A 27,934-nucleotide genomic window follows, 5' to 3' on the forward strand; every position below is an offset into this window, starting at 1 on the left:
TCTCTGTGTAGCCACCTGCTTTTCTTTATAAATTCCTAAAACCTTCACAACATTAGAATAGTTATCTTTTATTATAATATTCCTTTGAGTTCAATGCTTTGTTGTTGGCTGTTCTGCTCGCAACTTAATCGATATATGCAGAAAATCAATAATTTTGCAGAGTAGCAGCACGGAAAACTTGCAAGTCTAGGTCAATAGCCGTTTAATTACGCTAGGGTTGCCAACAGTAGCAACAGCAGACTGTTAATTGCTCGCGTAAACGATATGACAATCAAAAAGTTTTGGTGTTTAATCCATCAATAAATTACACAAAAATATTGAGTTGACCTTGTCGAACAGAACTGTTTAATAATGCGGCCAATAATTGACAGCAGGGTTGTCGCGTTAATCGATATTCAAATTAGCGATAGAGTTTTTCATTTCCACAATTTAACATAGTGGTAATTAATTTGTTGAGCAAACGTCGCGCTATTCGATAATAATTCTATTTACTAAATGGAGCAAGTTTTGTTTCTCTTGAATAAAAGTAATACTTACAGGGTTGCCCTCCCCTCCCTGCCTAGGCTGTGTCTGGCAACCCTTTTCCCCGTTTGTTTTTTTTTTATGGGGCAACATATCATATTTCGCTTCATTTTTTTTTTAGGTTTTTTTTTTACTTATGACGCGACGCGCACATTTTTCACATTTTACGAATTGCTGGCTACATTCTTACACATTCCGCTTTATGGCTACATACACGTGTTTCCACATGTCCATACATGTTTGTGTGTGTGTGTGATTGTGTTTGTATGTTACTTGTGTGTGTACATGCATAAATACACAAACATATTTCGGTTGTCGTAAAGCTCTAGGCCGCCTCGCACTTGAGACTCCGCAGACACTTTTTTCGTTGTCGCTGTTATTTTTTTTTTTTATTTATTTTTTTTTTTTTTGGGGACCGGCTAATTTGAATGTAATTCCCTTTTGTTTTTCTTGTTGTTGTTTTTCGCGCACGTACGAGACTGTCTGCACTTTCAAGCGCGCCGAAAGCATAGAAACAACATAAATAAAACAAAATAAAAACATGGACCCGGCCCAAGCAGCAATACGGCGAACATAAACAATAAACAACAATAAACAATAAACGTAATAATAATACTTTAAAAGACCCTGAGGCAGTTGTTCACGAATTTGTACAACAAAATGCAAAATGCAAAAAGCAAATCATGAAAAAATATTCCGTTTACGATTTGAACTACGCTTCGGTGTCGTTGGGCTTCGTTGAGTAACTGTAATTGAACGAAACTCAGGGCAAACAAATTAAGCGTTGCATACTTTTAGGGCGTGCATTGAAATTCCTCCAACACTTGACTAATGTCTCCATCTCTTTCCATCTCATGCGTTTCTTTACAGCCCACAACAACAACACATACACAGTATGACAACGAAGCGAAAAGAGACAACAACGATGGCGACAACGACAACGATGACGATGACGATGACGATGACACTGATGATGAAGGCGCTGCTGGTATTGTTGACATGGTCTGTGGACACGGCCAGCTGCTCGCCCTCGTCGCTGTACACGAGCTATCAAAACCAGAGATTTGCAATGGAGCCACAAGACCAGACTGCTGTGGTCGGTGCCCGGGTGACACTCCCCTGCCGCGTCATCAACAAACAGGGCACTCTGCAATGGACCAAGGATGACTTTGGGCTCGGCACATCCCGGGATCTGAGTGGTTTCGAACGCTATGCGATGGTGGGCAGCGACGAGGAAGGCGACTATTCGTTGGACATTTATCCGGTGATGCTCGACGATGATGCGAAATATCAATGCCAGGTTAGTCCTGGCCCGGAAGGCCAACCGGCCATACGCTCCACATTCGCCGGCCTCACAGTTCTGGTGCCGCCAGAGGCACCGAAAATCACACAGGGCGATGTCATATATGCCACCGAGGATCGCAAGGTGGAGATTGAGTGCGTTTCGATTGGCGGCAAACCCGCAGCCGAGGTGAGTGTGCAAGCCCAAAAGCCAATGTAGACAATTTTGAACCCCGACAGACACGAGTATCCCGAAACGAAACCCCCATTTCGAGGGGGAACCTGGCTAACAATCAAACCGCAGCCTGTGTGTGTGTGTATGTGTGTGTGTGGAGAGAGCAGCACTTTCACACGAGCTGCGCTCGAAACTAATCAAACAAACAATGGATGTCAGCCAGACGATGACTAACTGACCACCTGACTGACTGCGACTAACTGACTAACTGACTGTGGGACTAACTACCTAACTTGGTTTTGCTCCCCAATTGAGTTAGCCCACCAAAAATTCCATGCCATTCCTCAACATCTCTCTCTCTCTCGCCCATGTCTCTGCAGATTACATGGATTGATGGCCTAGGCAACGTTCTAACGGATAACATTGAGTACACAGTCATACCGCTGCCCGATCTGCGACGCTATACGGCCAAATCGCTGCTGCGGCTCACGCCCAAAAAAGGAGCACCACAACACGAATTTTACGTGCCAGGCACAGAACACGGCCGACCGCACCTATCGCTCTGCCAAAATACGTGTCGAGGTAAGAGACAATAAAATCATCCGACCACCTTTCCCCTCCTCACCCAACTTTCGAGAGTGCTGGTCACCATTGCAATTTTAGCATCGTTCGGCTTTAGCTATCTATGCGCTGACGCGTCACAGTCAACGCTTGAGCTGCACTATCAATATTCCTGGGGGATGTTCATCCCCATTTCCCACAAATTCAGCATGATTGCGTAGGTCCGGGGTTTTTCTTTTTTTTCTTTTTTTGTTTGTGGGGGGAGCTCTTGACAGTGATGGGCTAATTCATAGCGAAACATGAAGCATAAGGCAATGTCCGAGAGTTAAGTGAAAGAAGCAGGGACTTACAACGACAGCCTGTGTTCAGCCTGTCAGTCTCCAGTGTTAAGCTGTATCAATGGGCCCTGGGGTTGTGATGATGTCTCAGCTGCGTGTGGCACTCAAATGTTGTAATTAGTAAACTGATTTCTTAATCTTTTGCATTCGACAACAGGTTAAATATGCGCCCAAAGTCAAGGTGAATGTCATTGGAACAACGACAAGCGGAAGCGGTCATGGCAATGGCAATGGCAATGGCGTTGGCAATGGCAATGGGAATGGAATCACTCACCCGTTGGGAACTGGCGTCGTTCAGCGTATTGTGGAGCATGCACAGGTGCGACTAGAGTGCCGGGCCGATGCCAATCCGAGCGATGTCCGTTATCGTTGGTACATCAACGACGAGCCAATTATAAACGGTCAAAAAACTGAGATGGTAAGTGTTCCTCCCCCTCTCTCTCTCTCTCTCTCTCTATCTCGACCATTTCTCTTCGACTCGATGATGTTATGCAATTGTGGTTGGTGGAACATGATTGCTGCACTGCACTGGCCACGTCCACATTCCATCAGCGAGCGGGGCATAATTAGAGCACAACTTGCTTGTGCTTTGCTGTGTTGTATAATAATGCTGGCCACAGCGATTTTGTCATGCCAATTACAACTCTAGCCACACTAGACTCGATCTCTCTCACAGAACCAGTTGCGCCAGTTGGCCGGAAAGCGCTAACGTTCCCACAATTTGCGCCAATCTTTTAAGTTTTCCCCTCTATCTCTTTCGCTCTCAGGTCATACGCAATGTAACGCGCAAATTCCATGATGCAATTGTCAAATGCGAAGTGCAGAATTCAGTGGGCAAGAGCGAGGATAGCGAAACACTGGACATTAGCTGTAAGTATTGAATCAACTTCTGAAGCAACTTTCAGAGCTAACCCCCAAACTCCGCATCCAGATGCGCCCAGTTTCAAGCAGCGTCCGCAATCCATGGAGGCCGATGTGGGCAGCGTTGTCTCCTTGAACTGTGAGGTGGACAGCAATCCGCAACCGGAGATTGTGTGGATACAACATCCCAGCGATCGAGTGGTCGGCACCAGCTCCAATCTGACCTTCAGCGTGAGCAACGAGACAGCCGGACGTTATTACTGCAAGGCCAATGTGCCCGGCTATGCCGAGATCTCAGCGGATGCCTATGTCTACCTCAAGGGTTCACCGAGCATCAGTTCACAGCGAACACAATACGGTTTGATTGGGGATACGGCGCGTATCGATTGCATTGCCAGCAGTGTGCCCCGTGCACGTCACGTCTCGTGGACGTTTAATGGCCAGGAGATTAGCTCGGAGTCGGGACATGACTATTCGATACTGGTGGATGCGGTGCCGGGCGGTGTGAAGAGCACCCTGATCATACGCGACAGCCAGGCGTATCACTATGGCAAATACAATTGCACCGTGGTCAATGACTATGGCAACGATGTGGCCGAGATACAACTGCAGGCAAAGAGTAAGTAGAAGAGTACGAGGCGTTTGTTGAGTTGTCTTTCCTATGCTAATCTTTGCATCTGTACTTTACTTACTTTTCACCCTCGGTGTTAACAGAGAGCGTTTCGCTGTTGATGACCATTGTGGGCGGCATTTCGGCGGTGGCCATTCTCATGGTGTTGACCATCATCATACTGATCTATTTCAAGTGCAAGAAACGCACCAAGCTGCCGCCAGCCGATGTCATTAGCGAGCATCAGATCACCAAGAACGGCGGCGTCAGTTGCAAACTCGAGGCGGGCGATCGCACCTCCAACTACAGTGATCTCAAGGTGGACATCTCGGGGGGTTATGTGCCCTATGGCGACTACAGTACACACTACAGTCCACCGCCACAGTACTTGACCTCTTGCTCGACCAAATCCAATGGCAGCTCCACCATACTGCAGAACAATCATCAGAATCAGCTGCAATTGCAACAGCAGCAACAACATCACCAGCAACAGCAGCAGCAGCAACAACAACAGTCGACTGTGCAGAGTGTGCCGATGACTTTTCTGACCAACAGCAGCGGAGGAAGTTTGACCGGCAGCATTATCGGGGCAAGGGAGATACGACAGGAGAACGGACTGCCCAGTCTGCAGTCGACAACGGCATCGGTGGTGAGTTCGTCGCCAAATGGTAGCTGCAGCAATCAGAGCACGGCAACAACCACCCATGTGGTTGTTCCCAGCTCGATGGCCTTGAGTGTGGATCCACGTTACAGCGCCATCTATGGCAATCCTTATTTGCGCACATCGAACTCATCGCTGCTGCCACCGCCAACGGCGGTTTAAGTGGAGGTGAGATGGAACGACGTTTGTTAGGTCAGCACTGCAGACGCAACTGCAATTGCAACTTCCCCCTAAAAGCCAAACTCTCCAGCCAGCACACTCGTAAGACTGATCTCAAAGGCAACAACAACAACAAAAATAAGAGAAAATAAAACTAAATAAATAAAGCATATTCAAGTGGGCGCCACAGCCACAGTCGTTGGGCGCCAAAATTACCGTTGCATGGTGAGGCGAGCAAGAAGGAAGAGGAAGAGGAAGAGCAGGCGGTAAGTGCTGAGGCAAGGCAAAACCTAGCAAACGATGATTTTTTTTAGCAACCAAAAATTCGCATTAGCTTAGAACGGAGAAGTGAAAACCGAAAAGTAGAAGTGGAAGAGGAAAAGGAAGAGGATGAAGATAAAGAAGAAGAAGAAGAGAGCTCATGCCAGGTCTGATTAGGCAGCACATACACGTTAACTAGGCTAACCACTAATTGTAGTACAGATAGCTACACTGACTACATACATACATATACTTAGTATTTCACATTATAATATTACGTATTTTAATTGGATTTTTTTTTTTTTTTTTTTTCTTTTTGTGGTGTTTCATCGTCAGTTGCGCAAGTTGCTGCGACTGCTTTAGCTTTAGCGTGACAAATTCAATTTTTTTCGCTAGCACGTAAGGTTAATAGACTATTAAGCTAGGATGTTGCGCATTTACAAGTCCTTAGAAACTTGCTGCATGTTAAGAAAACAAAAGAAAACAACAAAAAAAAAAACACAAAAAAAAAGAAAAGCCTTACAAAGAATATTTATTACGAAAACCGACATAAAAAAATACAAACACCAATTGATAGACAAGTTAATTACAATTAAATAAAAATATACAATGAAAAAAAGAAAATGAAACTTTTGCGTAGCCTGATTGTTCGCTTTGTGCACACAAATACATTATCAACTTAACTTTCAACTGTTAAGAGCATATCTTAAAGCGTTTACAACTAGATTAAACATATCTCCCCCTAAACAAAATGAAACAGATTATCATCTAACTCTCGCTCTCTCTCTCTCTCACACACACTCTCTCTATATCAATGAAGCAGCAAAAGGTGCGCGAAAAGTAAAAAATACAAAAAAAAAATTATTTATAGATTTAAAAATATTGAAAAAAAAATCAAGATATTTATTAAATGTGCTTGCAAAAAAAAAAACGTATGTGCGTATTGTATGTGCATTGCTTAAGAAAATTATGCCAAAGTACCTGATAGTATTTAAGCCGAAGAATGTTCTTCTTCAATCTATATATATATATATATAATTTTTTCATCATTGTCGTAGCTTAAGTGGTTTTTTTTTCTCTAGAGTGTAGACAAAATGGAAGCGTATTTCAATACTCGATTGTCGTAGCTAAAAAAAAATACTTGAAACTCCTTTTTAACAGTCGCCTTAACTTATGACACGCCCACATTTAAAGCTCAGCAAAACAAAGAGAGAAAAAAAGCAAAGAAAGTTTACATCGAAAATGAAGTTGAGAGAATTATCGATTGAGAATGCATTAAATAATACTTACAACAACTCATAAGTTCAATTGTGCTAAGTGTACTTCTAAGTGTATAACGATAATTAATATACATTTATCCTAGCTGTAGTACGCCATTAACATACATAGAGTATATAGTCTATAGTTATATATACATATTATATATATATACAATTAGAATAGTAATTTTTTTTTTGTCGTTTAACTGATAATATAGAATCCCTTCGTCGTTAGCTATATATATTTTCATATATGAATCAAGAGCATTTCATAACAAAAACAGAAAAAAAACGAAAGAAAAAAAAACACATCACTTCATTTTAATGTTTATTGTTTCAATTTTCATTGTGCATTTTTGTCTGTGCGCCTATTTAGCAATTAAGCGACGTGAATTGCATTAAAATTGCTACATTTTTAGCTGTCGATATTTTTTGTCAGTAATTTTAAGCGAAATGAACAAATGTTTTATGTATACAAAAAAAAAAAAAAAAAAAAAAAACAAAAAATGAGAAAACAAAAAGAAACAAGCAGGCAAATTACAGCAAATAAACAATTACTTATATATACATATAAAATAAAAATAAAAACGAAGAACAACAAAAACGAATAAAAATGTATTGCAAAAAAAAAAAACGTGGAGTTTTATTTTTTTATTTATTTTTTGTGTAGCAACTTCAAAGTGCAGCTGGCTCATCATTAGCCGGCAACGCAGCTGGCCTCGAAAGTCAAATAAAGCGGTGTAACATTTGTGATTGTGGCGGAGGGTTGCTAAAGGGAGGGTTGGGGGTTCCTATATGGGGGGTTAGAATGGTGCGTGTGTGTGTGTGCGTATGTGTGTGTGTGTGTGGTGTCACATCACGTCAGAGAACTGTCAGCTGTAAAAGCTAAAAATCAAACAAACACAGACACAGGCACGGGAATTAAAAAGTGCCACCCAAAAAGCAGGCATAAGTATGTCTCTGTGTGTGTGTGTGTGGGTGAGTAAATTTATGGTAAGCAGTGTACGGAATGAAATGAAATAAAGGCCGTTGACAGGGGCAAACTGGAAGCGAGGAAGGATTGAGGATTGAGGCGAGTTGACAATGCAAACAAATGGCTCGCTAAGCTCGACTAAAAATGCTTAATGAGTGCGTAAGGGTCACACACACATACACAAACACACACACACATATGCACATATAGAGCTGTGCTGGAGCTGGAGCTCTGATTCTGGCTGCCGCATGATCCGCAAGAAGAAAATGTTGCGGCGTCGCGCACAACGCACATTAAACTAAATTAGTTGCCTTTGTCACAAACGACCCTCGAGCAAGCAGACCCGTCAGCAGCTCTCTCTCTCTCTCTCTCTCTCTGGCTCGCAACCTGTCACCAAACACACACACACACGCATCACGCAAGCAGCAAGTGGCAAGTGGCAAGTGGGGTTGGTTATAACTACACTACGTGCACTTAGTCGTCGGAAGTTGCAATTGCGGTTTACTGTGTTAATTGGCATGACATTGTTGTGGCAACGAAACTATCGTAAGTTGCAGGTTACCACTTGCCACCCCCCACCTTGCACCACACCCCGCACTCCCAGCCTGCGTCGCTAACGGATCAACCGTGGCAATATCCACAGAGCCTACAACCTAGCACATGCTTCCCACTTCCCACTTCCCACTTGCCACTTGCCACACGGCACTTGGAGCTTCGCCTTCGCTGTACTCTACGATAAGCTGCAGTTTTGCTGACAACTGCCAGCAATTCCAGCATACATTGAATTTACTTTTGCTGCTTCATACCCTGCATTATGCGAAGAACAAGCAAAAGGGTAGCTGCACTATAAAAGGCTTGTGAATCTTAGAAATCGATCAAGTAATAACTATACGAAAACTATAAATTATAGTATCTTTTATATAATGAATCAGTTATGAAACATCTTTGAACTTTTCAATCAACAGTCAATCAGTCACTCAATCAGTAAGTCAGCCAATCAAACAATCAATCAAGTACTTAGTTTAATTGACAGCAATGTAGTTAGTCAGTTATGAATCAATCATGAAGTTAGTCAATCATATATAGTCAATCAGTCACTCAATCAGTAAGTCAGCCAGTCAAGCACACAATCAAGTAATTAGTTTAATTGGCAGCAATGTAGTTAGTCAGTTATGAATCAATCATGAAGTTAGTCAATCATATATAGTCAATCAGTCACTCAATCAGTAAGTCAGCCAGTCAAACACTCAATCAAGCAATTAGTTTAATTGACAGCAATGTAGTTAGTCAGTTATGAATCAATCATGAAGTCAATCGTATATTTAGTTCATTAGACGCTCAATCAACAGTAAAGCAGTCAGTCAACAATTAATCAATCTGCCAGTCCAATATAGCCAGGATGTTGTTAGTCAGTTATCAACGAAATCAACTCTTAAATCACTCAATCAAATATGAAATCAGAGCTCAATCAGCGAGTTACTTAGTCAAGTAGTTTTTGAAGTACAATTTGAATCACAACATTTTTAATAAATTGGTTAATTGTATGTCAATCATTTATTTTTTCTATATAAAATAGTATACAAAACATTCAATCAGTCTATCAATCAGGCAATACAAGTTATTTTAAATAACCAATTAGTTTGTCAACCAACTTCTAAGTTAGTCAATCAAACATGAAGTTCCCTAGCCACTCAATCAGCAAGTTAATGAGTGACCAAGTTGATAAAGCAGTTAAATTTAAAGAATCCATCATTTGGTTATTAAAACTATATCCAATCAATCAATTGATCTTTATTAAAAAACGACTGCATGTTGCTTTTTTTATTGTAAATAGATTACTAATCAAGCCGTTAGCTAATTAGGTAAAGCATATTTTACTTTGCAAATTTGTTTGTCAATCAATCATTGAGTCAATCAAACATTTAGTGCAATAGTCTTTTATCAGTAAGTAGACCGAAGACTTTTCTATACTCTATTGAACACAGGGCATCTCGAAGTCGAGCATACCCGAGTGCAGTGCAATTTTGTTGCTTCATTTCGTAGGTTTCCTTACGTGCTGAGCAAATTTCTTTAGAGCAGTGCTTCGTTAAACTGCCACCCACTGCCTTTCCCCCTTACCCCCTTTCTGTTTTCTGTGTTTTTTTGTTGTTTATGAACAATTGGCGGCTGCAGTGCGGATCTCGTAGTATAGCTCCTACACTCATTGAAGTTGTAGGGACTGTAGGGACGCCTGACGCACGTCATTGGCAACAGAACGCAGCGCAGAAAGAAAACAGACAGACACAAAAAACGGACACAAGTCGCACGAAGAGTTACGATTTCATTAACATGAGATATGGCGAGTGCCTGGGCCTTCAAAATGGGTTGAGTGAGTGTCGACTGTCGAGTGTGTGTGTGTGTGTGAGTGTGTGGAAGCCAATGCATTGTGGTGTGAGTTGATTGGGGTCGTCAGTGGGTCGCATTGCTCTCTGTTTTATGACTCAAGTGGCTCACTCTCATTGTCGTTCTTCCTTCGACCCTTCCACTTCCCCTTCCGCCACCCTCAGTGTCGCAGTGCGTTGCGTTGTTAATTGTTAACGCTATAGTGAGGGGGGTGGCAGCAGTAGCAGCAGCAGGTCCCTCATCCCTTTGGCCGTGTTCGAGGAGGGTTGTGACTTTGGCCATATGATTAGGAAATGTTTTGTTTTTCACTATGCACTAAAAACGAAATGGGCAAAACGTAGCACACACACACACACATACACAGTGGTGGGCAGGGGTTGGCAAGGGGGAGAGGCAAAAAGAGAGAGCGAGTTAGAGAGAAAGAGAGTGAGAGAGGGGAGCCATAACCGAAACTTTGGGCTCGGGGTGATGTTGCTTAATGTCCTGGCGACCCGTTGCTGTGTAATTGCTACTGTGTGTGTGTGTGTGTGTGTGCGAGTGTGTGTGGGTGAGTGCTGCTCATATTCGAGGCAGAGGCGAGTTGAATTTCTTGAATTAATAAAATGTCTTCATTATTTAAATTGCACGCACGACCACAAGCGTAACCCACCCAAATGTGTTGCCCAAACAAAAACCCGCCAGCTGAGTGTGTGTGTGTGTGTGTGTGTGTGTGCGTGTGTGTCTCATACATATGTGCTGGTCGTTTGTCGTCAGTCGCTCGCTCGCTTTTGCCCCCTCTCTTTCCCCTTCTCCCTCCTCTCGCTCTCTCTCACCCTCTTTGCGCTGTTTGGTGCGGCCAAGTTAATTAGCAGCTGGGGAATTGTGAAATATATTAATATTGTACACTTTGGTAGTAACCCCACCGCACCACCCAAACCACCAAATAGCCATACTTCCCATTCCCCTTCCCCTTCCCCTTCCCCACGGTTGCGGCCCTTTGTGGCCGCATTGGGACAACATTGTCAGCCGGAATGGCCACAAGCGTGGTCCCATCTTCAGTTCCAGCTGCAATTGTTATCGATAGTCACGTTAAGCCAATCAAGTGAGTATTCTACAGCACACCAAAAAAAAAGTTCCCCTTATTAAGCATTTACTGCAATTTCAATTGAATTCTATTAAATATTCCAATTGTATATATGAACGTTTACGATTGGAAAATATGTACAATTGTAAACACTATTTTGAATCAAAAATTTAGTTACAACAGCTTAGAGCTGTAGTTTTTAAATAACACAACTATTTCTTTCATTTTGGGTAGTATGGAAAAATACACACAAGTAGTTTTTATTTAATTCTGAAGCCTTTTCACAACATGTAGTTGAATATTTTAGGGAATATGGATATATATTACAATAAAAACTATTAAATATTTAACTTACTAGAAATGAAAATATTCTGGCAAAGGTTGTAAGTTTTCAATATACCTTAATAGCTCTAAGTTTATTGTAAAATATACATTTTTTTTATTCAAAGAAAACACTGCATTGTAATGGCAAAAGGTTTCTAATTTTATCCAATTATTCTGAAGCAAATAACTTTTAAGCCATAGTAATTTTAATTGTCGTTTTCCATTTATACAAATAATTTAGAGTTTTTATCATTTTATATACATGTTTTATAATATAAATTCTATAGTCTTATTTTGATTATCTATTTATAATGACAAGATTTCAGCATAATACGATTTAATTTAAAACATATTCTTTGGACGCATTTTTAGATGAGTATCCCACATAATACAGAAACATGTTAATGATGCGGACCAAACAAATTAACAAACATACTTTTAGAATAAAAAGTCTAGGAGAAAAATTTCATGATTTTCATCCATCAGAAATTTTCTGGATCAGCCCATATGTACATAATCAATAATAATTATTTAATAAATACATTGCAAGTGTAGACTTGAATTGCTATTCAAAAAAAAAGCTAGGTTTGCAATGCGACATCGTGCATCAAATTAAGTATACGACATCATCAATTGCTTAGCGAAACGCAAAAAAAATTAAGTATACGTAATTAGAAAATTATTTAAATATAATATAAATTATTAGCGTTTGTTAACGTGGCGTAAAAATTAGAAGACAAAAAAACCAAAATTTGTCTATCACATTCATTAGCTTAACAAAGTGATAAAAAGAACGACAAACATTTTTCGAGAGCTTTGCAAAGCTCGAATTAGTTACGCAGCTAGCCCATAGATGGCGCACGCACACTCGTAATCGACGATCGAACGACGCTAGCAACATTCAAGCTATCATTTTGATTACACAAAAACACAAAAAACATAGATTCTTTAATTATAGAACTACAACAAATAAATGCACAACTGTATGGCGATAAGAAGCGCTTTGTGGGAGGGAAGCTTTGGCCAAGCAAACAATTATTTGAGGCCGCCGGTGACTTCGATGGCCGCGCCATTGACATAGGCCGATTTCTGGGAGGCAAGGAAAGCGATCACCTCGGCGATCTCCTCGGGCTGACCCAAGCGGCCAAGCGGACAGCGTTGCACCACCTGTTGCTTAATGCTGTCGGGTACCACGGCCACCATGGGCGTGTCAATGTAGCCGGGGAGAATGCAATTGACACGAATGCCAAACTTGCCAAACTCCTTGGAGGCCACCTCGGTGAAGGAGATAACGCCCGCCTTGGTGGCCGCATAGTTCGCCTGCCCAATGTTGTTCATGCGTGCCACAATGCTGGACATGTTGACAATGCTGCAGTCTTTCAGCTGTTGATCGATCATTGCCTTGGCAAACTGTTGGGTCACCATAAACGTTCCCTTCAGATTCACACTGTACACATCGTCGTAGTCGTGCTCCGGCATCTTCAGCAAATACCCATCGCGGGTGATGCCCGCCGAATTGATCACAATGCTCGGCGCCTGCTTGAATTTTGCCAACGCTGCGGTCACCGCATTCTTCACACTTGTCAACGATGAGACGTCCACTTCAAGGGCAGCCGCACGATCGGCGCCGCCCAACTGCGAGGCTGTCTCTTGTGCTGCCTGCAGATTGCGATCGGCAGCAATCACCTGAGCGCCATCACGTGCCAGAATGCGACAGGTGGCACGACCAATGCCCGAGCCGGCACCTGTAACATCAAATTAGAGGGTCAAAGGTCACAGAGTGATAAATATCAAACCACAAACACGCACCTGTTACAAATGCCACCTTGCCAGCGAGTAATCCACTTGCCATTTTAGCTCTCTATCTGTGTGTGTGGGTGATCTAAAATCTAATCAACGCAAGCGGCGACGAACCAGCAACGATGATGATTGCTAAAAGAAAACAACATAAACAACACGCCACCAGCTGCGCAGCTTTTGAGCAGTGTGACCAAAGATGGAAACACCGAAAAATGCCCAAAATAATTAATATTTTATATATCATATGTTAGGAGCAGATTTATCAATCGCTTTATTTGTATTGAAGGCAAAATTCGTAAACCTTACTATCTTTTATTTTGTTTTGATTTAGAATTGTGAGTATCTAATAAATTCAACATCTGCAAATATCTGAAATGTTTTGATTATTGAAAGCTTTTCAGCGCTCTCTAAAAGTATGCAAAAATACAAAAATTCAAAAATTGAAATGCAAAGAATTTTTATTGGGAAAACGTGCATTGCATACTTTCAGGGTTACGTATTTAATTGTAATGTGGGGCACTAATGTAACATATGATTTGATATGATATGATATGATTATGATTTGGCCGTTTTTTAATTTAGCACTTTTAGCCGTTCTTGGCATTTGAACCTCGATAACTCGATCTAATTTTTTGACAATAGCAGTCAATGTCAACAAAAACTATATTAAAGATCCTGCTGTCCTATCGTGGACATTCCTTGTAATTCTTGATTTTTCCTTGATCCTCCGGAGCCTTGTGCCTTATCATCTTAGTAAAATTTTACCCGAAATCGCCAGCTTTTAAATATTCATAACTTTTATTAAATACATCTAAAATTCGATTTATGAAATTGAGTAAACAAGAAATCTATTTAAACAAATTAACTTATACCTCAGCCATAATAATAATAATTTACTATCTCATATACTATATGCCCTTTTTTTATGTATGACGTCTAAAAAGTGCCAATGTAGTAGGCCAACATAAGTGAAAAGTACTTCAGGTGATCTTAGTTATTGTTGTTGTGTGGCCTACTCTAAGTTGCCATGAACGGTTAAAATGTGCCAAGTCAGCAAACCAAAATACCAGGCGAACATAAATCAGTAGTAAGCAAATGCACAAAAACTCAATGCATTTTACATTTTCGTGCTGCATACTTTTAGGATCGCCGAAATAAAACTATTCCCTTCATTGAATGGCGTTTTTGGGATATTTAACTTGTGCATACTTTCAGGGTCAAGAAATAATTAAATTGCTAACCATTTGATTGAGAAAACTTTCATGGCATACTTTTAGGGTCACACATTTAATTGAAATGTGGAATTTGACAGGTTTCGCATTTGTGGCATACCTTTAGGATGTGTTAAATATTTCAACGCTTATTAATCACTGATTAATTCTTAAATGAATTTGTTTATTTCCGCTTGCTACTGATTTATGTTCGCCTGGTACTTTGCCTTATGATTTGGCACTTTGTAGACATTCGTAGAGATTTTAAGTAGCAGCCACTTGAAGCAACCGCAAGTGGCTAAAAATTGTCAAGTCAGCATTTGAAATACCAAGTGATCATAAGTCAGCAGCAAGCGAAAAAAAGAAATTTAATTCAAAAATAATGTAATTCGTAAACTTTGAAGTATGCTATACAAATTAAATATTTTTGAAGTGGCGTCACAATGACGAATGATATTGAAATTTAAGAAGAAAGCGATAAATAAGCAAATCCGGTCCAATTTAAGTGTAACCCGCATGCAAGTGAGATGTTGTTCATTTTTTTTGCTGCTCACTTATGTTCGCCTACTATTTTAGATGCTGAAATTTCGACTTTAAGCTATTTTTGTCAGCTTCTACTTTTATGACAATATCACTAATAGCAATTACAATAATGTCTACTAACATCAAAGTTTTCCATAGAAACTGTATCCTGTCAAAGAACATTACACTTCATTATTACACTTTCACTTCTTTATCTATTCTGGAAATTGAAGATTTTTGTATTCTGAACTAAGCTTTCGGACATTTAGCATTTTCCCTCTTAGCAACATGTTTAGAAAATTCACAATATCTCAGCCATAGTTGGTTAGAATACGTTTATTATTGATATCATTTTCACTCCAATGGTATTAAATAGTAGAGTTGTGGCTGTGGCTCCACATCGGGCACCTCTGGCTGTGGCAGCAGCTGAATCACTCCACTGCGAACGCTGACGCTGCGGGCAAGTCCAAATTGTCGCAGCAACTTCTTGAGATATCGCTTGGGAACACGAACTAGCTGCCGCCGGATGATGCGTTGAACCTTCTTCCATGGCCGACTGCTGCCACGATTATCCTCATCGAATTGATCGGCAACATTCAGCTGTTGCATGAGCTGCTGCAGCTGCTGTTCACTCAGATGACTGAGATCAATCGGTGGCAACTGCTGATCGGATTCGGATTCCTCGCCATTCGATGTGCTGCTGCGTAGACGCAACTGTTTCAGCGGGCGATCGCCACAGGCGGCCAAGCTTGGATTCAAATCCAGCAGCAAGAATATGGCCACAGACAGGCAGTAAAGTGTAGAACAGCTCATTGTGTACTCATGTGATCGACAATAACTGAAAATGGCTCGCTTAAATAGTGAAGATGGCACCCGAGGCGCTTTTTGCGCCGCATCATGATCACGTTTTGAAGTGATCAGCAGTCAAAAATAAATAATATGGGTCAAGTACTATTCGAAAGATTTCATTTATTCATCTGCTTGTTTTGCCCAAAAAAAGAGTGTGGCTTCAATTCAATAAGATTAGCTACAATAAATTAGAAAAAAAAATGTTGTTGTGGTTGTTATTGTGTGATCTCAGCGATCGTTAATCGTTCAAGTGGGTGGCGAAATTTTGCCAACGCAACGCTTAGGCAACTGGAATGCGTGTACGCTTGTTCTTGTTCTTATTCTTGCCCTTGCCCTTGCCCTTCTTGTTCTTGTTCTTGCCACCGCGACGACGATTGTTGATGCGCTTGTTCTTGTTCTGGACACGCTTCCTCACCACACGACGCTTGTTGGGTCGGCTCTTTGTGTTGAGCATCACCTTCTGGCCGTTCTTGAAGTAGCGACGATAGCGTGGCGGAATGCGCACACTGAGCATCTGTCCCTGACCGCGACGTCCGCCCTTGCGACGCAAATTGATGCGATTGCTCTGGCTGGCCTTGCTCTCGTCCGCCTGATCGCCGTTGGTGAACACCTCGTACTCCTGGGCACCGGCCGCCAAAGCCGCCTGCATGGCCTGCTCATCGAGGAGCTCAGCGTTGGCAGCCATCGCAATGCCACCAGCGGCGGCGCCATCGCTGCCATCGTCAGCGCCATCATCGTTGGCCAGCTCATCGTCCTGATCATCAGCGCCATACTGACGAGCGGTCGATGTGGAGGTGGGACTGGTGGGTGAAGTGCTCGTCGGGGATGTGGGTGTGGCTGTGATTGTGCCCGTTGCCGTTGGTATCGTGCCAGTTGAGGTCACTGTGACAGTGGGTGATGTGGGCGCTGTGGAGGTTGTGCCAGGATTTGTGATAATGATGGGGATCACCGGTTGACTGCTGCTGCCGAACATGTTCTTGAACATGAGGAACTTCTTCAGAAAGAGACGGCCACTGGATGCATCTTTCTTGTTGTTTCCACCGTTGGCAGCGCCCACTGAACCAGCTGCACCTGCAGCAGCAGCGGCTGAAGCACCAGCTGGCACCACGCTCAGTTTATCCTGATCTCCGGCCAACTCGAAGGCGGCAGCGGCAGCAGCATCATTGGAGCGTGCCAGGGCAGCAGAGGGCTCATTGATGTAGCCACTGCGGCGCACCTTGAGCACATGCGATGGCCGTTCGGCGAGCGTTAGGCTGACAAGCAGGCTGCCGACGAGAAGCAGATGAGCGAAGGATAGTGGAGACTTCATCCTGAATTGCTTTGAATGAAACTACTCGCGATGCGGAGAACTTTTCCTCGATAATGGCAATTGGATAGTCCCAGATGTTGTGGTGTGCTCACACTGATTGGTAATCAATGTTTGATACATTATCGTCGAAATTGTGAGCCTTTTATACCCGCAACAGCACTTGCGCTCAAGACCCATATGCAAAATGGTCAACTGGTCACTTCACAGTACCTAAATTCCAATTCTAACTGTAAATGGCCTAGGGACTGAGAGTGTGACGATATGTACACAAGGCATACTCACACACACTCGCATCATGCCTACCGATTTACAATTCACAATTGAATTCAATTCAATTCAATTCAATTTTTAGACCTTTAACAAAAAAATGTGAAAACGCTTCGAGGCGAAAACGTTCTTCACCGTCATCGTGGTCCGCCTCGCCTCGCTCGTTCTGCTTATCATCTTCTCTCCTCTGCCATTCCCCTCCACGTTTCCCCCTCTCCTCTTCAGTCCAGTCATGCGTTCAAGCGTTCATTCAATCGCTCAATCGTTCAAATATTGAGCCGCTGTCGCTAGCTGCTTTTCGCTGTGCTTTCTACGAGCGCCGTGTTTCGCGCACTTGGCCATGATACCTGCCTGATATCTCCCTCCCCTTTTGGATACCATTAACCAGCTTCTTCCCTCACTTTCCCCTTGTCCTTGGCAGCATTCAACTATTCACGTTTGTCATCACGGCTCTCACTCATTGTCGAGTGCAAATCCAAGTCCACGCATACAGCATTCAGCATTCAGTATCGCCATCGCCATCGCCTCTGGGATGCTAGTTGGTAAAAAAGTGAAAACCCATTCAGTTGCCAGGCCATTGATATTGAGTTTCTACTCGCAATTAAACAAGCGGGTCAAAGGTGACCCAATTGACGCGATATTCAAGTAGGCCTAATCCAATTTGACAACTCAACCCATTCCTAAACTCGTGATTGGACTCCAACTGCCAAAGAGCTTTTGTCTTATTTTTTTCAATACTATCTAGATTTAAGTGAAGATTTTAAAACGGAAACTGAAACTTATATGAATTAGTTTCGAAACAATTTTCACGACCATCTGTGAAACATCTCTGTAACATCTGTAACATCTTGAGTTGTACAGAGAAATAAAAACATAAATTAGGAGAAATTACAAAGAGACAAGAAAACATTGAAAACTTCATTCTACATATTTAAGATTTCATACTTTCAAGTTGTTATACTACAGAAAATTCTCGATTTTTCATAACAACTAATGATTTTTATACCATTCTCAATCTTTAATAAGTATTTGGGATGCAAGCAAATAGCAAAATAATTAGTAAACATATAAGAAAAAAAATAAAAATAAAAATCATGCCTTAAGATGGAATTTTGTATGTATACGCAGGATTTAACAATCTTACGAATTTTAGTTGCAAATCAGAGAAGTTTGATCATAATAATTTTCTAAGATAATTTTATAAGAAAAAGAACTTATAGGAAATGCAATGATATTTAAATATTTACACAAAATATTATATTGTCAGAATACTTGGAGCGAAAGGTAAAATTCTTAAAGCTGGCACATATTTTGTGGAATTTTTCCACATTATGTTTTAAGATGAAATGAAAGAAATGAAAGAGCGAAAGACTTCAGCGCAGCTGTTGAATATTCATAGAATTAGTGTATTTAAAATTAGTGAATAATTCTATGCACAATGAGACGACTCAAAGAACAAAGTTAAAAGTTAAGAGAATGCTGAAGAGATAGAAAAAGATAAGGACTGAAGAGATTATCCAGCCTGATTTTCACTAGGGTGAACTTTTAAAGCAGCAGTAAGTAAGTAGGCATAAAAAAACATAATTGTTGATTAGTTTCGATTTATTTGCAAGATGTCATACATTGAATTGTGATTGTGATCGATATTTCGCACTAGGATCTAGTTGCGGCGACGGTTGTTGCGACGACGGTTGTTGCGGCGATTGCGGCGACTGATGCGACGACGGTTGTTGCTGCGATTCTTGCGGATCAATTGGCGACGTCTCTGCTGCTGGCGACGACGCTCGGCACGACGATTGCGCTGGGCACGACGACGGTTCTGGACGTTCTGGCGGCGCAGATATGTGATGCGTTGACGCAACAGTTTGTTCTGCTCCTCCTGGCGACGCAGAAGCTCGTAGTCTACCTGTCTGGTGCTATCGGCGGCGTTGTTGTTGTTGTTGCTGTTGCGGTTGCTGTTGGGGCGATTGTAGCCACGATGGCTGGCACCGAAGCTGGCGGCATCGTAGATAACGACATCGTGCTGGTTGTCATTCTGATAGAGGCCATCGAGCTCATCATCGTTCTCCTCATCGTCATCGGACTCGTCGTCATCGATGTTATTCAGATCACGAGCCGATGAGCGGTTTGATGAGGTAGAAGTAGGAGAAGTAGTTACTGATGGTGTTGTTGTTGTGACCGAAGTTCCCGTTGTTGTGGTCGGTGTTCCCGTAATGGTTGTTGTGGTGGTGGTGGGTGATGATGATTGATTTGAGCAGCCCTTGAGGGACAACAGATTTGTGAGGGATCGACCCTCAACATTGCCGTTTGCCACTTCGTTTTTCTTGAACACTCGGTACCTTTGCTGGGCGCCCGCCTCCTGCTCCTCGTTGCGTCCAACTGCAATTGATCAATTGATGGAGGATCATTGGAGGATCGTCATCGGCAGGAGGAATTTATAAACTCACCTGCTGCATTAGCCAAAACTGCTGCTGAAAGCAACAGGACTGCACAAGCCAAGAATCTCATGGTAATATCTCAATTGAAAACTTCGCAAACTCTTTAGTATCCTTTTTTATGGTGGAGGGCTGCTGCTGCTGGTGCTGCTTGCCTTAGGGAATATCGCTGGTTGACTGTGCCTTTGTCAGCGACTTGCCGAGGGTTATATACCCGCTCCATATCAACAACAACTAGTCCAGTCCCGTTGCTAATAATTCTCATTATCATTTTTTCGCAAAAATCATAGGAACAAAAAAAGATTTGCACATTTTCGCATAAATTGCTACGAATTTGTTCTTGTTTCATTTTGTGTAGTTTTTGGCGACAACGTTTTAGCCACAAAGCGCTTTGCGGCTTTTTGCGAATGAACTAGATTGACCCAGCGACAAAGTTCGCAGCTGAGATCACACAGTCTCGCAGTCGCTATTCAGCACAGCACCATCCACCAGGCCATATTTCATTGATTAATTCGATTCTCTCCTTTAAAAATCCCAACAAATATTAGACTTTATTTTTATGGCATGTCGAAGGTGAAACTGTCTAGATTACTTCCTCTTTGATTGAAAGCTCTTCATTTTTGTCAAATTTTTATTTTATTTATACTTAATAAAAGCTGGGGTTTGTTATTTAATAGCAAATATTCTTTGCACACTTTCTAGTTATTTTAATTAGATGTAATTGTAAAGGTTTCTTTATGTTATTATACTATATAATGATTTATACGTTTTCTATATAAAAACTGATTTACAAATGTAACACCGATGAAGGTTTAATTGCCAATGAAATCATTGCATTGAGCATTTATTTTATTAGTATACTTAAATGCAAAAAAAAGTATTTTTCTTTGGAAAGACGGCAACAGCATTCTCCTTTCTTTCGATAATTAATCCAAAAAAATATTGTTATTAATCTCTGTAACTTCCCTTATGTTCATATTAAGTTGCATCCTTATCAACTCTACGTGTCTAAAATAAGTTGTATGCAACATATTGTGTATACTTTAGAGTATTTTAAATGTTACAGCTTATCGATATACCAAATATAGCCTTCGGTATATTTTGTACGTTGTAGTATATTTTGAATGAAATAGTATATACCAAGTACAAAAAACAAGTAAGAAAGTTACAGTCGAGTGTGCTCGACTGTTAGATACCCGCTACCCATTTTTAATAATATCATTTTCAAAATATACCGAAAATACTAAAAATATACCAAATGGTATGTTTGGTATATCGATATAGTACACCGTTCAAAATATACCATAAACGGCACAATGTGCCAGATTGTCGGCCAAAGCAACTCAGTAAGTAGGCGTTTTTGTCCATACAAAAGTATTTCTTTAATTACTTCCACAATTTTTATCTGATCGCAACCAAATTTTCAGGAATCATAACTACTACAGTAGTTATTGTAAATACCAAAATTCGTAGCTCTAGCTTTAAAATTACACTTGTTCGATTCGATTTTTTTGATTTGCGGGGGCGGAAGTGGGCGTGGAAAAAATTTTAAACAAACTTGATCTGCGTGCAAACATAAAAAATGCTGTCGAAAAAAAATTATAGCTCTATCTCTTATAGTTTTTGAGATCTAGGTGTTCATACGGACGGACGGACAGACGGACAGACGGATATGGCTATATCGACTCGGCTGTTGACGCTGATCAAGAATATGGGTAGCGGGTATAAAAACAATTTAGTATTTTGCGAAATAAGTCGCATTTTTTCAATGTTAGATTAGTTGAACTTCAATGCTGTATCAAAAATGACAAAAGAAGTTAGCAATTACAAAGACTACACATTCAAATTTTCGATATTGTAAGCGAACTATGCAAATACGATTATTCAGCAATTTGTGATCAAATAAAATAAAATACTTTTCTTTTATGAAATAATGCAACAAAAAAAATATTTCGATAAGAAATGTGTGATAAAAAATGTAACCAAAAATATGTAAAGAAATAAAATGAAATACTCATTTAGTAAAAGCTGGTTAAAACAGCGAAATGATGTGATAAAATACTTCTACGAAGACTTTTTTACTTTTTTACCATTTATCAATATTAATATTTGTATTCTGGAAAATAAAGATATTCAGCTACTTATTGAACATTATTTTCAATAGCTGAAGCTTAGTATTTTTTGCTGGCTAATCCATCGAAAAGAAAAAATCAAAGAGTTTATATTGTGAATCATTTTATTCGATGTCAAAACCAATTACATATTTTGTGGGATTGCCTCAAGCTGTCTGTCACTTAGACCATAATGCGGTTGATGCGACGGTTGGGAGACCTGTTCCTGTTGGCGTTCTTGCGGAAGCGGTTGATGCGACGGATGTTCTGGATGCGGTTGCGACGACGCTGCTGCTGCTGCTTGCGCTGACGGCGACGCTGCTGCTGCTGCTTGCGCTGGCGACGACGACGCTGGGCATTCTTGCGCTGACGTTGACGCTGAATCTTCTGTTGGCGTCTGAACTGGCGACGCTGGCGAGTAAGAGCATCTTCCTGGCTGCGCTTGCTGGCGGCACCGGCGGAGGCGGCGGCATAACCGTGGTAATCGTTGTTATCATTGTACTGCAGATCATATTCCTGATCATCATCGTCGTCCTCATTGTCATCGATATCGTTGACATTGCGAGCAGCTGGCGTTGTAGTAGTTGGCGTGGTTGCCGATGGTGTTGTGGTTGTTATGGAAGTACCAGTCGTGGTGCTTGGCGTAGGGGAGATGGTGGAAGTTGTTGTTGTTGGCGAGCTGGTGCCGGAGCCGGAGCCGCTGCTGTTGCCACTCAAGGCGCTGATGATAGCAGCCAACTTGGTGGGACTGATGCGTCCCTCGGCGGGCAGCTCAACATCCTCCTGCTGATAACGTTTCAGCACCTGATACTGGCCCGATCGCTTGCCCTGCTGTGGCTTGGCTGTTTTGCAAATGCGAAAATTGTAATTGAGGAGTGGATTTGATTGGATTGGCTTTGGCTTTGGGTTACTTACCATTCACCTGCAGTGCAACGGCTGCCAGGCAGGCAACGATGAGTAAACTCTTGAGCATATGCATATCCTTGATTTGGATTGTTATGAGGAAAGTGCTTGAACTCTGCTTTGCTTTGATGTGCGAATCTCTATTGGATGCGGATCGCTGCTTGACTGACTTACAACGCCAATGGCTGGCATATTTATATGCCTACAAGGCATTTCGTTAGTTAGTTAGTTCGTAGGCCTACAAGCTTACAAAAGGGTTACAAGCCACTATCAACAACAACAACAACAACACGAAAGAGCGACATTTTTAGTGAAGCAGAGCAAACCCGAGAACTTGACAACATCAAAAGAAATTCGCAGTCTTCTCTCGCAACTCGCGTTGTAAACCATTTAGCATAATCCCATAAATAATCAACGTTGACCCGGGCACAACAACCTGCGTAACCTCTCCCCAAAAAAGAAGACACAATATAAATATATACATATATATACTTGATCACAAAACTCTCTTCGCTAGCGTGTTTCTGGCTTAGACAGTAGGCATTTGCATACTGGGCAATATGCTATATCTCTGTGTTGCTATCAATCGATGATGATGAGCATTAGCATATTCATATCTCGCCAGCTTGGCATTTGTTCTAGCCACAAGTTCAAGTCGCTAGAGTTCCCCAAACTAGCAAAGGGCGAAAGTGTATGCCATGTCAATGAACCACAAAGGCATTTCGATGCCCAACAAAAAAAAAATGATCTAACAATTGCAGAGATTTCATTCAATTGCTGTAAAGTGGAAGTTGAAAAGGTTAAATAAATGAAAGCTAAAGTAAAGAAATTTATAATACGAAAAGTTAACTTTGAGAGTGCATAAATCATTGAGAGAGTTTTATATGATTTCCGCATTCATTCAGCAAAGAAAGTAATACGACATACTTGTATCGTGTAAGAAAATAAAAAAAGTTTAAGACAGAAATATTTAACTTTGGAGATCAACACGAAAATCAAACTTAGTAGTGTTGAATTCTTATGGATACATTCTAATAATGAATAGAAAACAAATTCCTTTGACTGAAAAAGCGACACATGCTTTCTTTTAAGGAAGTTCTCCAAGATTGAAGTATTAGTCATTAATTCTATTTTGCAGTATAACGAAAATATACATATTTAGTAAAAAAACAAGCAACTAAGGGAACTAAAGTTGAAGGTCTAAAGATAAAGTGTAAGGACTAAAGAAAATATTAAAAATAAACTATTTTGAATTGAGCAGCAATGTATGGAAGATGAATGAGGAACTCCTTAGGAAAATATGCCCAAAAAGCTTTAGAAGCTTAAGAAGTTCTCTTAAAACTCAGCAAAGTTGAAGTCCTAATAACTAACCATAGTATGGAATATAGATTTCTTTCCTTTCTTCAATCGCATTAAAAACGAAGAAAAAAAAAGTTTCAATTGGGAAAAAAAAAGAATTTATTTTTGTGGCTCTTGGCAGCCGTTGCATTTTTGCTGAATACATGCGGAATAGAATCGAGAATCGGGATCAATCACTAAAGTGGTCGGCATCATTTAGGCAACGAGCACACGGTGCAGGCTGCGGCCACGTCCACGACGACGGCGACGCAGCAGCTGGCGGAGGAGACGACGCTGGTTGAGGCGTTGGCGGCGACGCTGACGCTGCGACTTTTGGCGACGACGACGCTCACGGTTGTTGCGGCGACGACGGAGACGCTGGTTCTTGGAGCGAGTCTTGTTGCGGCGATTGCGACGGCGGCTGTTGCGGCGATTGTTCTGCTGGATGCGTTGCACACGCTGCGTGTTGCGACGCTGCGAGACGCGCTGGCGACGCAGCAGCTCGCGAATGCGCTGATTGTGCTCACGCTGGAGGCGATTCATGCGGCGACGATTGCGCTGCTCCAGCTGGAATTGACGCCACTGCTGTTCGGTGGGCCGACGCACCAGGCTGGGATGCGAATCACTGACGGCAACGGCGGCGGCAGCCGGTTGAGCAGCTGGGCCAGCAGCAGCACTGCCAGCGACCATGTAGAAGCCCTCTTCGTCGTCATCATCATCATCGTCGCTGTCGACATCGTTGTCGCCATCATCTTGGATGGGCTCATCATCATCATCGTCATCGTCATCATCGTCGTAGGCACGAGCATTGTACAGCGGATGCTGTTCCTCATCATCGGCATCATCATCGGCGGCAAGTTCGCCGCCAGGTCCGAAACTTCTGCCTGTTGTGGTCGATGACGTTGGCGAGGTTGTCGATGGCGTTGTGGTGTCCGATGTCGGTGTATCAGTGATTGTCGATGTGCCCGTGGTTGTCGTGGGCGAAATGGTGTCGGCTGCTGTCGTCGTTGTCGTGGTGCCCTTCAGCGAGCTGAACTTGTTCACGATCGACGAGGTGAATCGACCCTCGGGATAGACATTCTCGCCACGACCAACGGGTCGCAGGCCCAAGCGATAGCCGGATGATCCATGGGCTTTGCCATTGGCTGTCAAGTGATGTTTTGGGTTAAGTTAGTTGCTAATATGCTTCTTTAATGCTTTTGCTTAACTCAACTTACCTTGGGTATCGGATGGAGCGAACACAGCGCAAAGCGCCAGCGCCAATATCAATTGTGGCAGGCACTGCATGGTTGAGGTGGAGGATGATTAAGGGAAGATGAACTAACTCTGACTCCTTTTTTGGGGGGGCTGAATGAGCGATCAAAGACACTTGTTGGGCACTTGTTGGCTCTGAGCTTGCACTCGCCACTGACTGACAACAGTTGGGAGCCCGCAGATTATATACCCATCAACTTCAACATCGCTCAGCGGCGGCAGCTTCTACTCAGGATGGTTGATGGATTACTGTCACACTCGCTTGACCCCACACTACAATCCCCCTCCTCCCCTCCCCACTCCTCGCTGACCCTTCTCGAACAGCTTTCTTGCCCATATACACACACACAATACATTTCGCTCGATAGTGTGATTAATCTCATCAACGCCGCGGGCAGGTCAAAGTGAAGAGCTAGTAGAATTTTTGGCATTCGTCTTAAATATTATGCTAATGCCAAAAATTACAGAACACGCTACAAACTATAGTTCTATAGTCGCTACTTCTTTAGTACTCTCTCACTGTCTCACTGTCTCTCTTACTCTTTCATTCACTCACCATATTGCGTCTAATGATTGATTATCGGCATTAGTTCTTGAACTCGGCTCGCAACTGTGCCAAAAAGACGCCAAACTGAACCTGCGATTGAACCATGAAGCAACAGCAACAGCGACAAGAACAAGAACAACACTCGCCCCCAGGTGGGAAGCAATTTAGAGAGTTTTCTAGTCGATTTATTTTATTTTATTTTTTTTTTTGCCACACAATCTACAGTTTCTTTTACTCCATAGGCCTTTTCTCCAGACCAAGTCTGTTTCACAGTTTTGTAGTTAATTGGCATCCAAATCAGTTAATCAGCTACAACATTAATATCGGGTATCTTAACTAATCTGCAAGTGCTTAATGCACTACAGACAGCAATTTTAACTAATCTTGCAAAGAAACTACATAAAGATAAAAACTACAACAATAAAATAAAGAATGCCTACTAATGTAAAAATTGGTAATAAAGATACAGTCGAATGTGCTCGCTATCCAATTTAAATGACAACAAAACAGTGCAGTCTTTTTGTTCAAATACATATGCATAATTATAAATATACTGAAATATACCGAACACCATAATTGGTATATTGATATACTATATTCAAAATATAAAAAAATGATAAGTAAGAAAACAACAGCTACATTTTCAGTAAAATCCAAATAGTGCGGTATTATGCTACAAATATACCGAATATGTACACAAATTACAAAAATACTAAAATATACAGATGGCTGTAATGAGTATATCGATATATTATTACTACCAAAATATACCGAAAAATACTACAATATACACACAACAATTTTTGGTATATTGATTTACTATTATATTAAAAATGTATTAATTTGATAAGGATATAAGGAATTGTTACATAAATTTCCTGTAGTCACAAAGCTACTATAATAACTTTCTACTGTATGGGTAGCGGTAATACAAAATTTTTCAAATTATTGTGCTCTTCAGGAAATTAAAGATTATCCACTGTCAAGTGATACTGCTGCACTAGATTCATAGTTCTTTATTTATTAAAAATTCAAGTTCTTTTTATCACACATAAGATTTTTTAATAGATCGATTATTTTCCTTATCGTACATTTCTTGATCACCATTTCTTTAAAGCAAATAACCGAGATTCAATTTCATTGTTACATATCTTTTAATTCTGTTTTTCTTACTTCAAATTTTTCTTTAGTTTAACATTCAACAGTTGTAGTATCGTTTAGTATTAGTATTCCATTTCTTTTGATACTTTTCTGAGAATGATCCCTAAAAAAATTTGATAACATATTATCGCAATTTCATTCGATTCTGCAAGTTTAAATCAACTATTATTGCTTGAATTTAGTTCAAAATAAAGTGTAGTAAGCTTAAAAAAAGCTTATATTGTGTTTTCATTATTAACAGAAATACATGTTATTATTTTGTACTCACATTCATTTGCGTTTTTCTCTTACATCATTAACTTACTAAATTAACTAAAAAATGTATTACCAAAATATAATTTATTTAATGGTTTTTAAACATTGTTTTATAAATTTGAAATTAGATATCAATAAAAACTTAAAAAAATAATATTAATATAATGACGAATTGAAAAAATCAAGAAATTGTTTTATTTTATTTATATATCTTAAACAAATAATGGTATTAATTAGAGCTTAATCATGTTTAAAAAAGTTTTTAACTTCTAAAGTCTAAGAACGACGTTCTCATTTTTAAATGATTTTAATTACGCATATCAAATCAGAAATCAGAAATAAAATTCATATTTTACAGATTAAATTAAATTTAAATTAAATTTTTCGATGTATGCTTTTTAACATTTTTAATTTTTATTAATTATTTTGAATAAGTTCGTAAATATTTTATTTCTTCCATAAATAAAATGCATTTAATGATATATTAAAGAAATTGGAAGCTAAAGTCCCACTTAAAATTCATCTTCACTTTGTCATAGAAT

The 27,934-nt window shown here is 40.9% G+C and overlaps 7 protein-coding genes across 7 annotated transcripts in view; 1 reads left to right on the plus strand and 6 right to left on the minus strand.

Moving 5' to 3' along the window:
- The window catches only part of LOC132796278 (irregular chiasm C-roughest protein), a 28,985-nt gene extending 22,932 nt beyond the window's left edge, over positions 1–6,053 (plus strand). The window contains 7 exon segments of the mRNA XM_060807387.1: positions 1,393–1,993; positions 2,359–2,469; positions 2,471–2,560; positions 3,035–3,295; positions 3,645–3,747; positions 3,809–4,357; positions 4,453–6,053. Coding sequence (XP_060663370.1) covers positions 1,418–1,993; positions 2,359–2,469; positions 2,471–2,560; positions 3,035–3,295; positions 3,645–3,747; positions 3,809–4,357; positions 4,453–5,171 — 2,409 coding nt within the window. The 5' untranslated portion in view covers positions 1,393–1,417 and the 3' untranslated portion in view covers positions 5,172–6,053.
- Positions 6,054–12,309: 6,256 nt separating this feature from the next.
- Positions 12,310–13,393, minus strand: LOC132795370 (estradiol 17-beta-dehydrogenase 8). Its single transcript, XM_060806042.1, has 2 exons — positions 13,240–13,393; positions 12,310–13,175 (listed from the first exon to the last, which is right to left on the minus strand). Exons 1-2 carry the CDS (start codon positions 13,280–13,282, stop codon positions 12,466–12,468), a joined length of 753 nt encoding a protein of 250 aa, XP_060662025.1. The 5' UTR covers positions 13,283–13,393; the 3' UTR covers positions 12,310–12,465.
- A 1,924-nt stretch (positions 13,394–15,317) lies between these two features.
- On the minus strand, positions 15,318–15,776 carry LOC132795515 (uncharacterized). The gene has a single exon (XM_060806271.1). The coding sequence runs from the start codon at positions 15,774–15,776 to the stop codon at positions 15,318–15,320; it is 459 nt and encodes a 152-aa protein (XP_060662254.1).
- Positions 15,777–16,092: 316 nt separating this feature from the next.
- LOC132795542 (uncharacterized) lies at positions 16,093–17,121 on the minus strand. The gene has a single exon (XM_060806329.1). The coding sequence runs from the start codon at positions 17,119–17,121 to the stop codon at positions 16,093–16,095; it is 1,029 nt and encodes a 342-aa protein (XP_060662312.1).
- A 1,927-nt stretch (positions 17,122–19,048) lies between these two features.
- On the minus strand, positions 19,049–19,896 carry LOC132795572 (putative uncharacterized protein DDB_G0285119). Its single transcript, XM_060806367.1, has 2 exons — positions 19,836–19,896; positions 19,049–19,767 (listed from the first exon to the last, which is right to left on the minus strand). The coding sequence occupies exons 1-2, from the start codon at positions 19,894–19,896 to the stop codon at positions 19,049–19,051; spliced, it is 780 nt and encodes a 259-aa protein (XP_060662350.1).
- A 2,221-nt stretch (positions 19,897–22,117) lies between these two features.
- LOC132795585 (probable serine/threonine-protein kinase irlA) lies at positions 22,118–22,913 on the minus strand. The gene is made up of 2 exons (XM_060806381.1): positions 22,850–22,913; positions 22,118–22,776 (listed from the first exon to the last, which is right to left on the minus strand). Exons 1-2 carry the CDS (start codon positions 22,911–22,913, stop codon positions 22,118–22,120), a joined length of 723 nt encoding a protein of 240 aa, XP_060662364.1.
- Positions 22,914–24,391: 1,478 nt separating this feature from the next.
- On the minus strand, positions 24,392–25,462 carry LOC132795586 (protein suppressor of white apricot). Its single transcript, XM_060806382.1, has 2 exons — positions 25,393–25,462; positions 24,392–25,308 (listed from the first exon to the last, which is right to left on the minus strand). The coding sequence occupies exons 1-2, from the start codon at positions 25,460–25,462 to the stop codon at positions 24,392–24,394; spliced, it is 987 nt and encodes a 328-aa protein (XP_060662365.1).
- Between the last annotated feature and the right edge of the window lie 2,472 nt (positions 25,463–27,934).

Source organism: Drosophila nasuta, chromosome X (genome assembly GCF_023558535.2).
Source record: "Drosophila nasuta strain 15112-1781.00 chromosome X, ASM2355853v1, whole genome shotgun sequence".
NCBI lineage: Eukaryota > Metazoa > Arthropoda > Insecta > Diptera > Drosophilidae > Drosophila > Drosophila nasuta.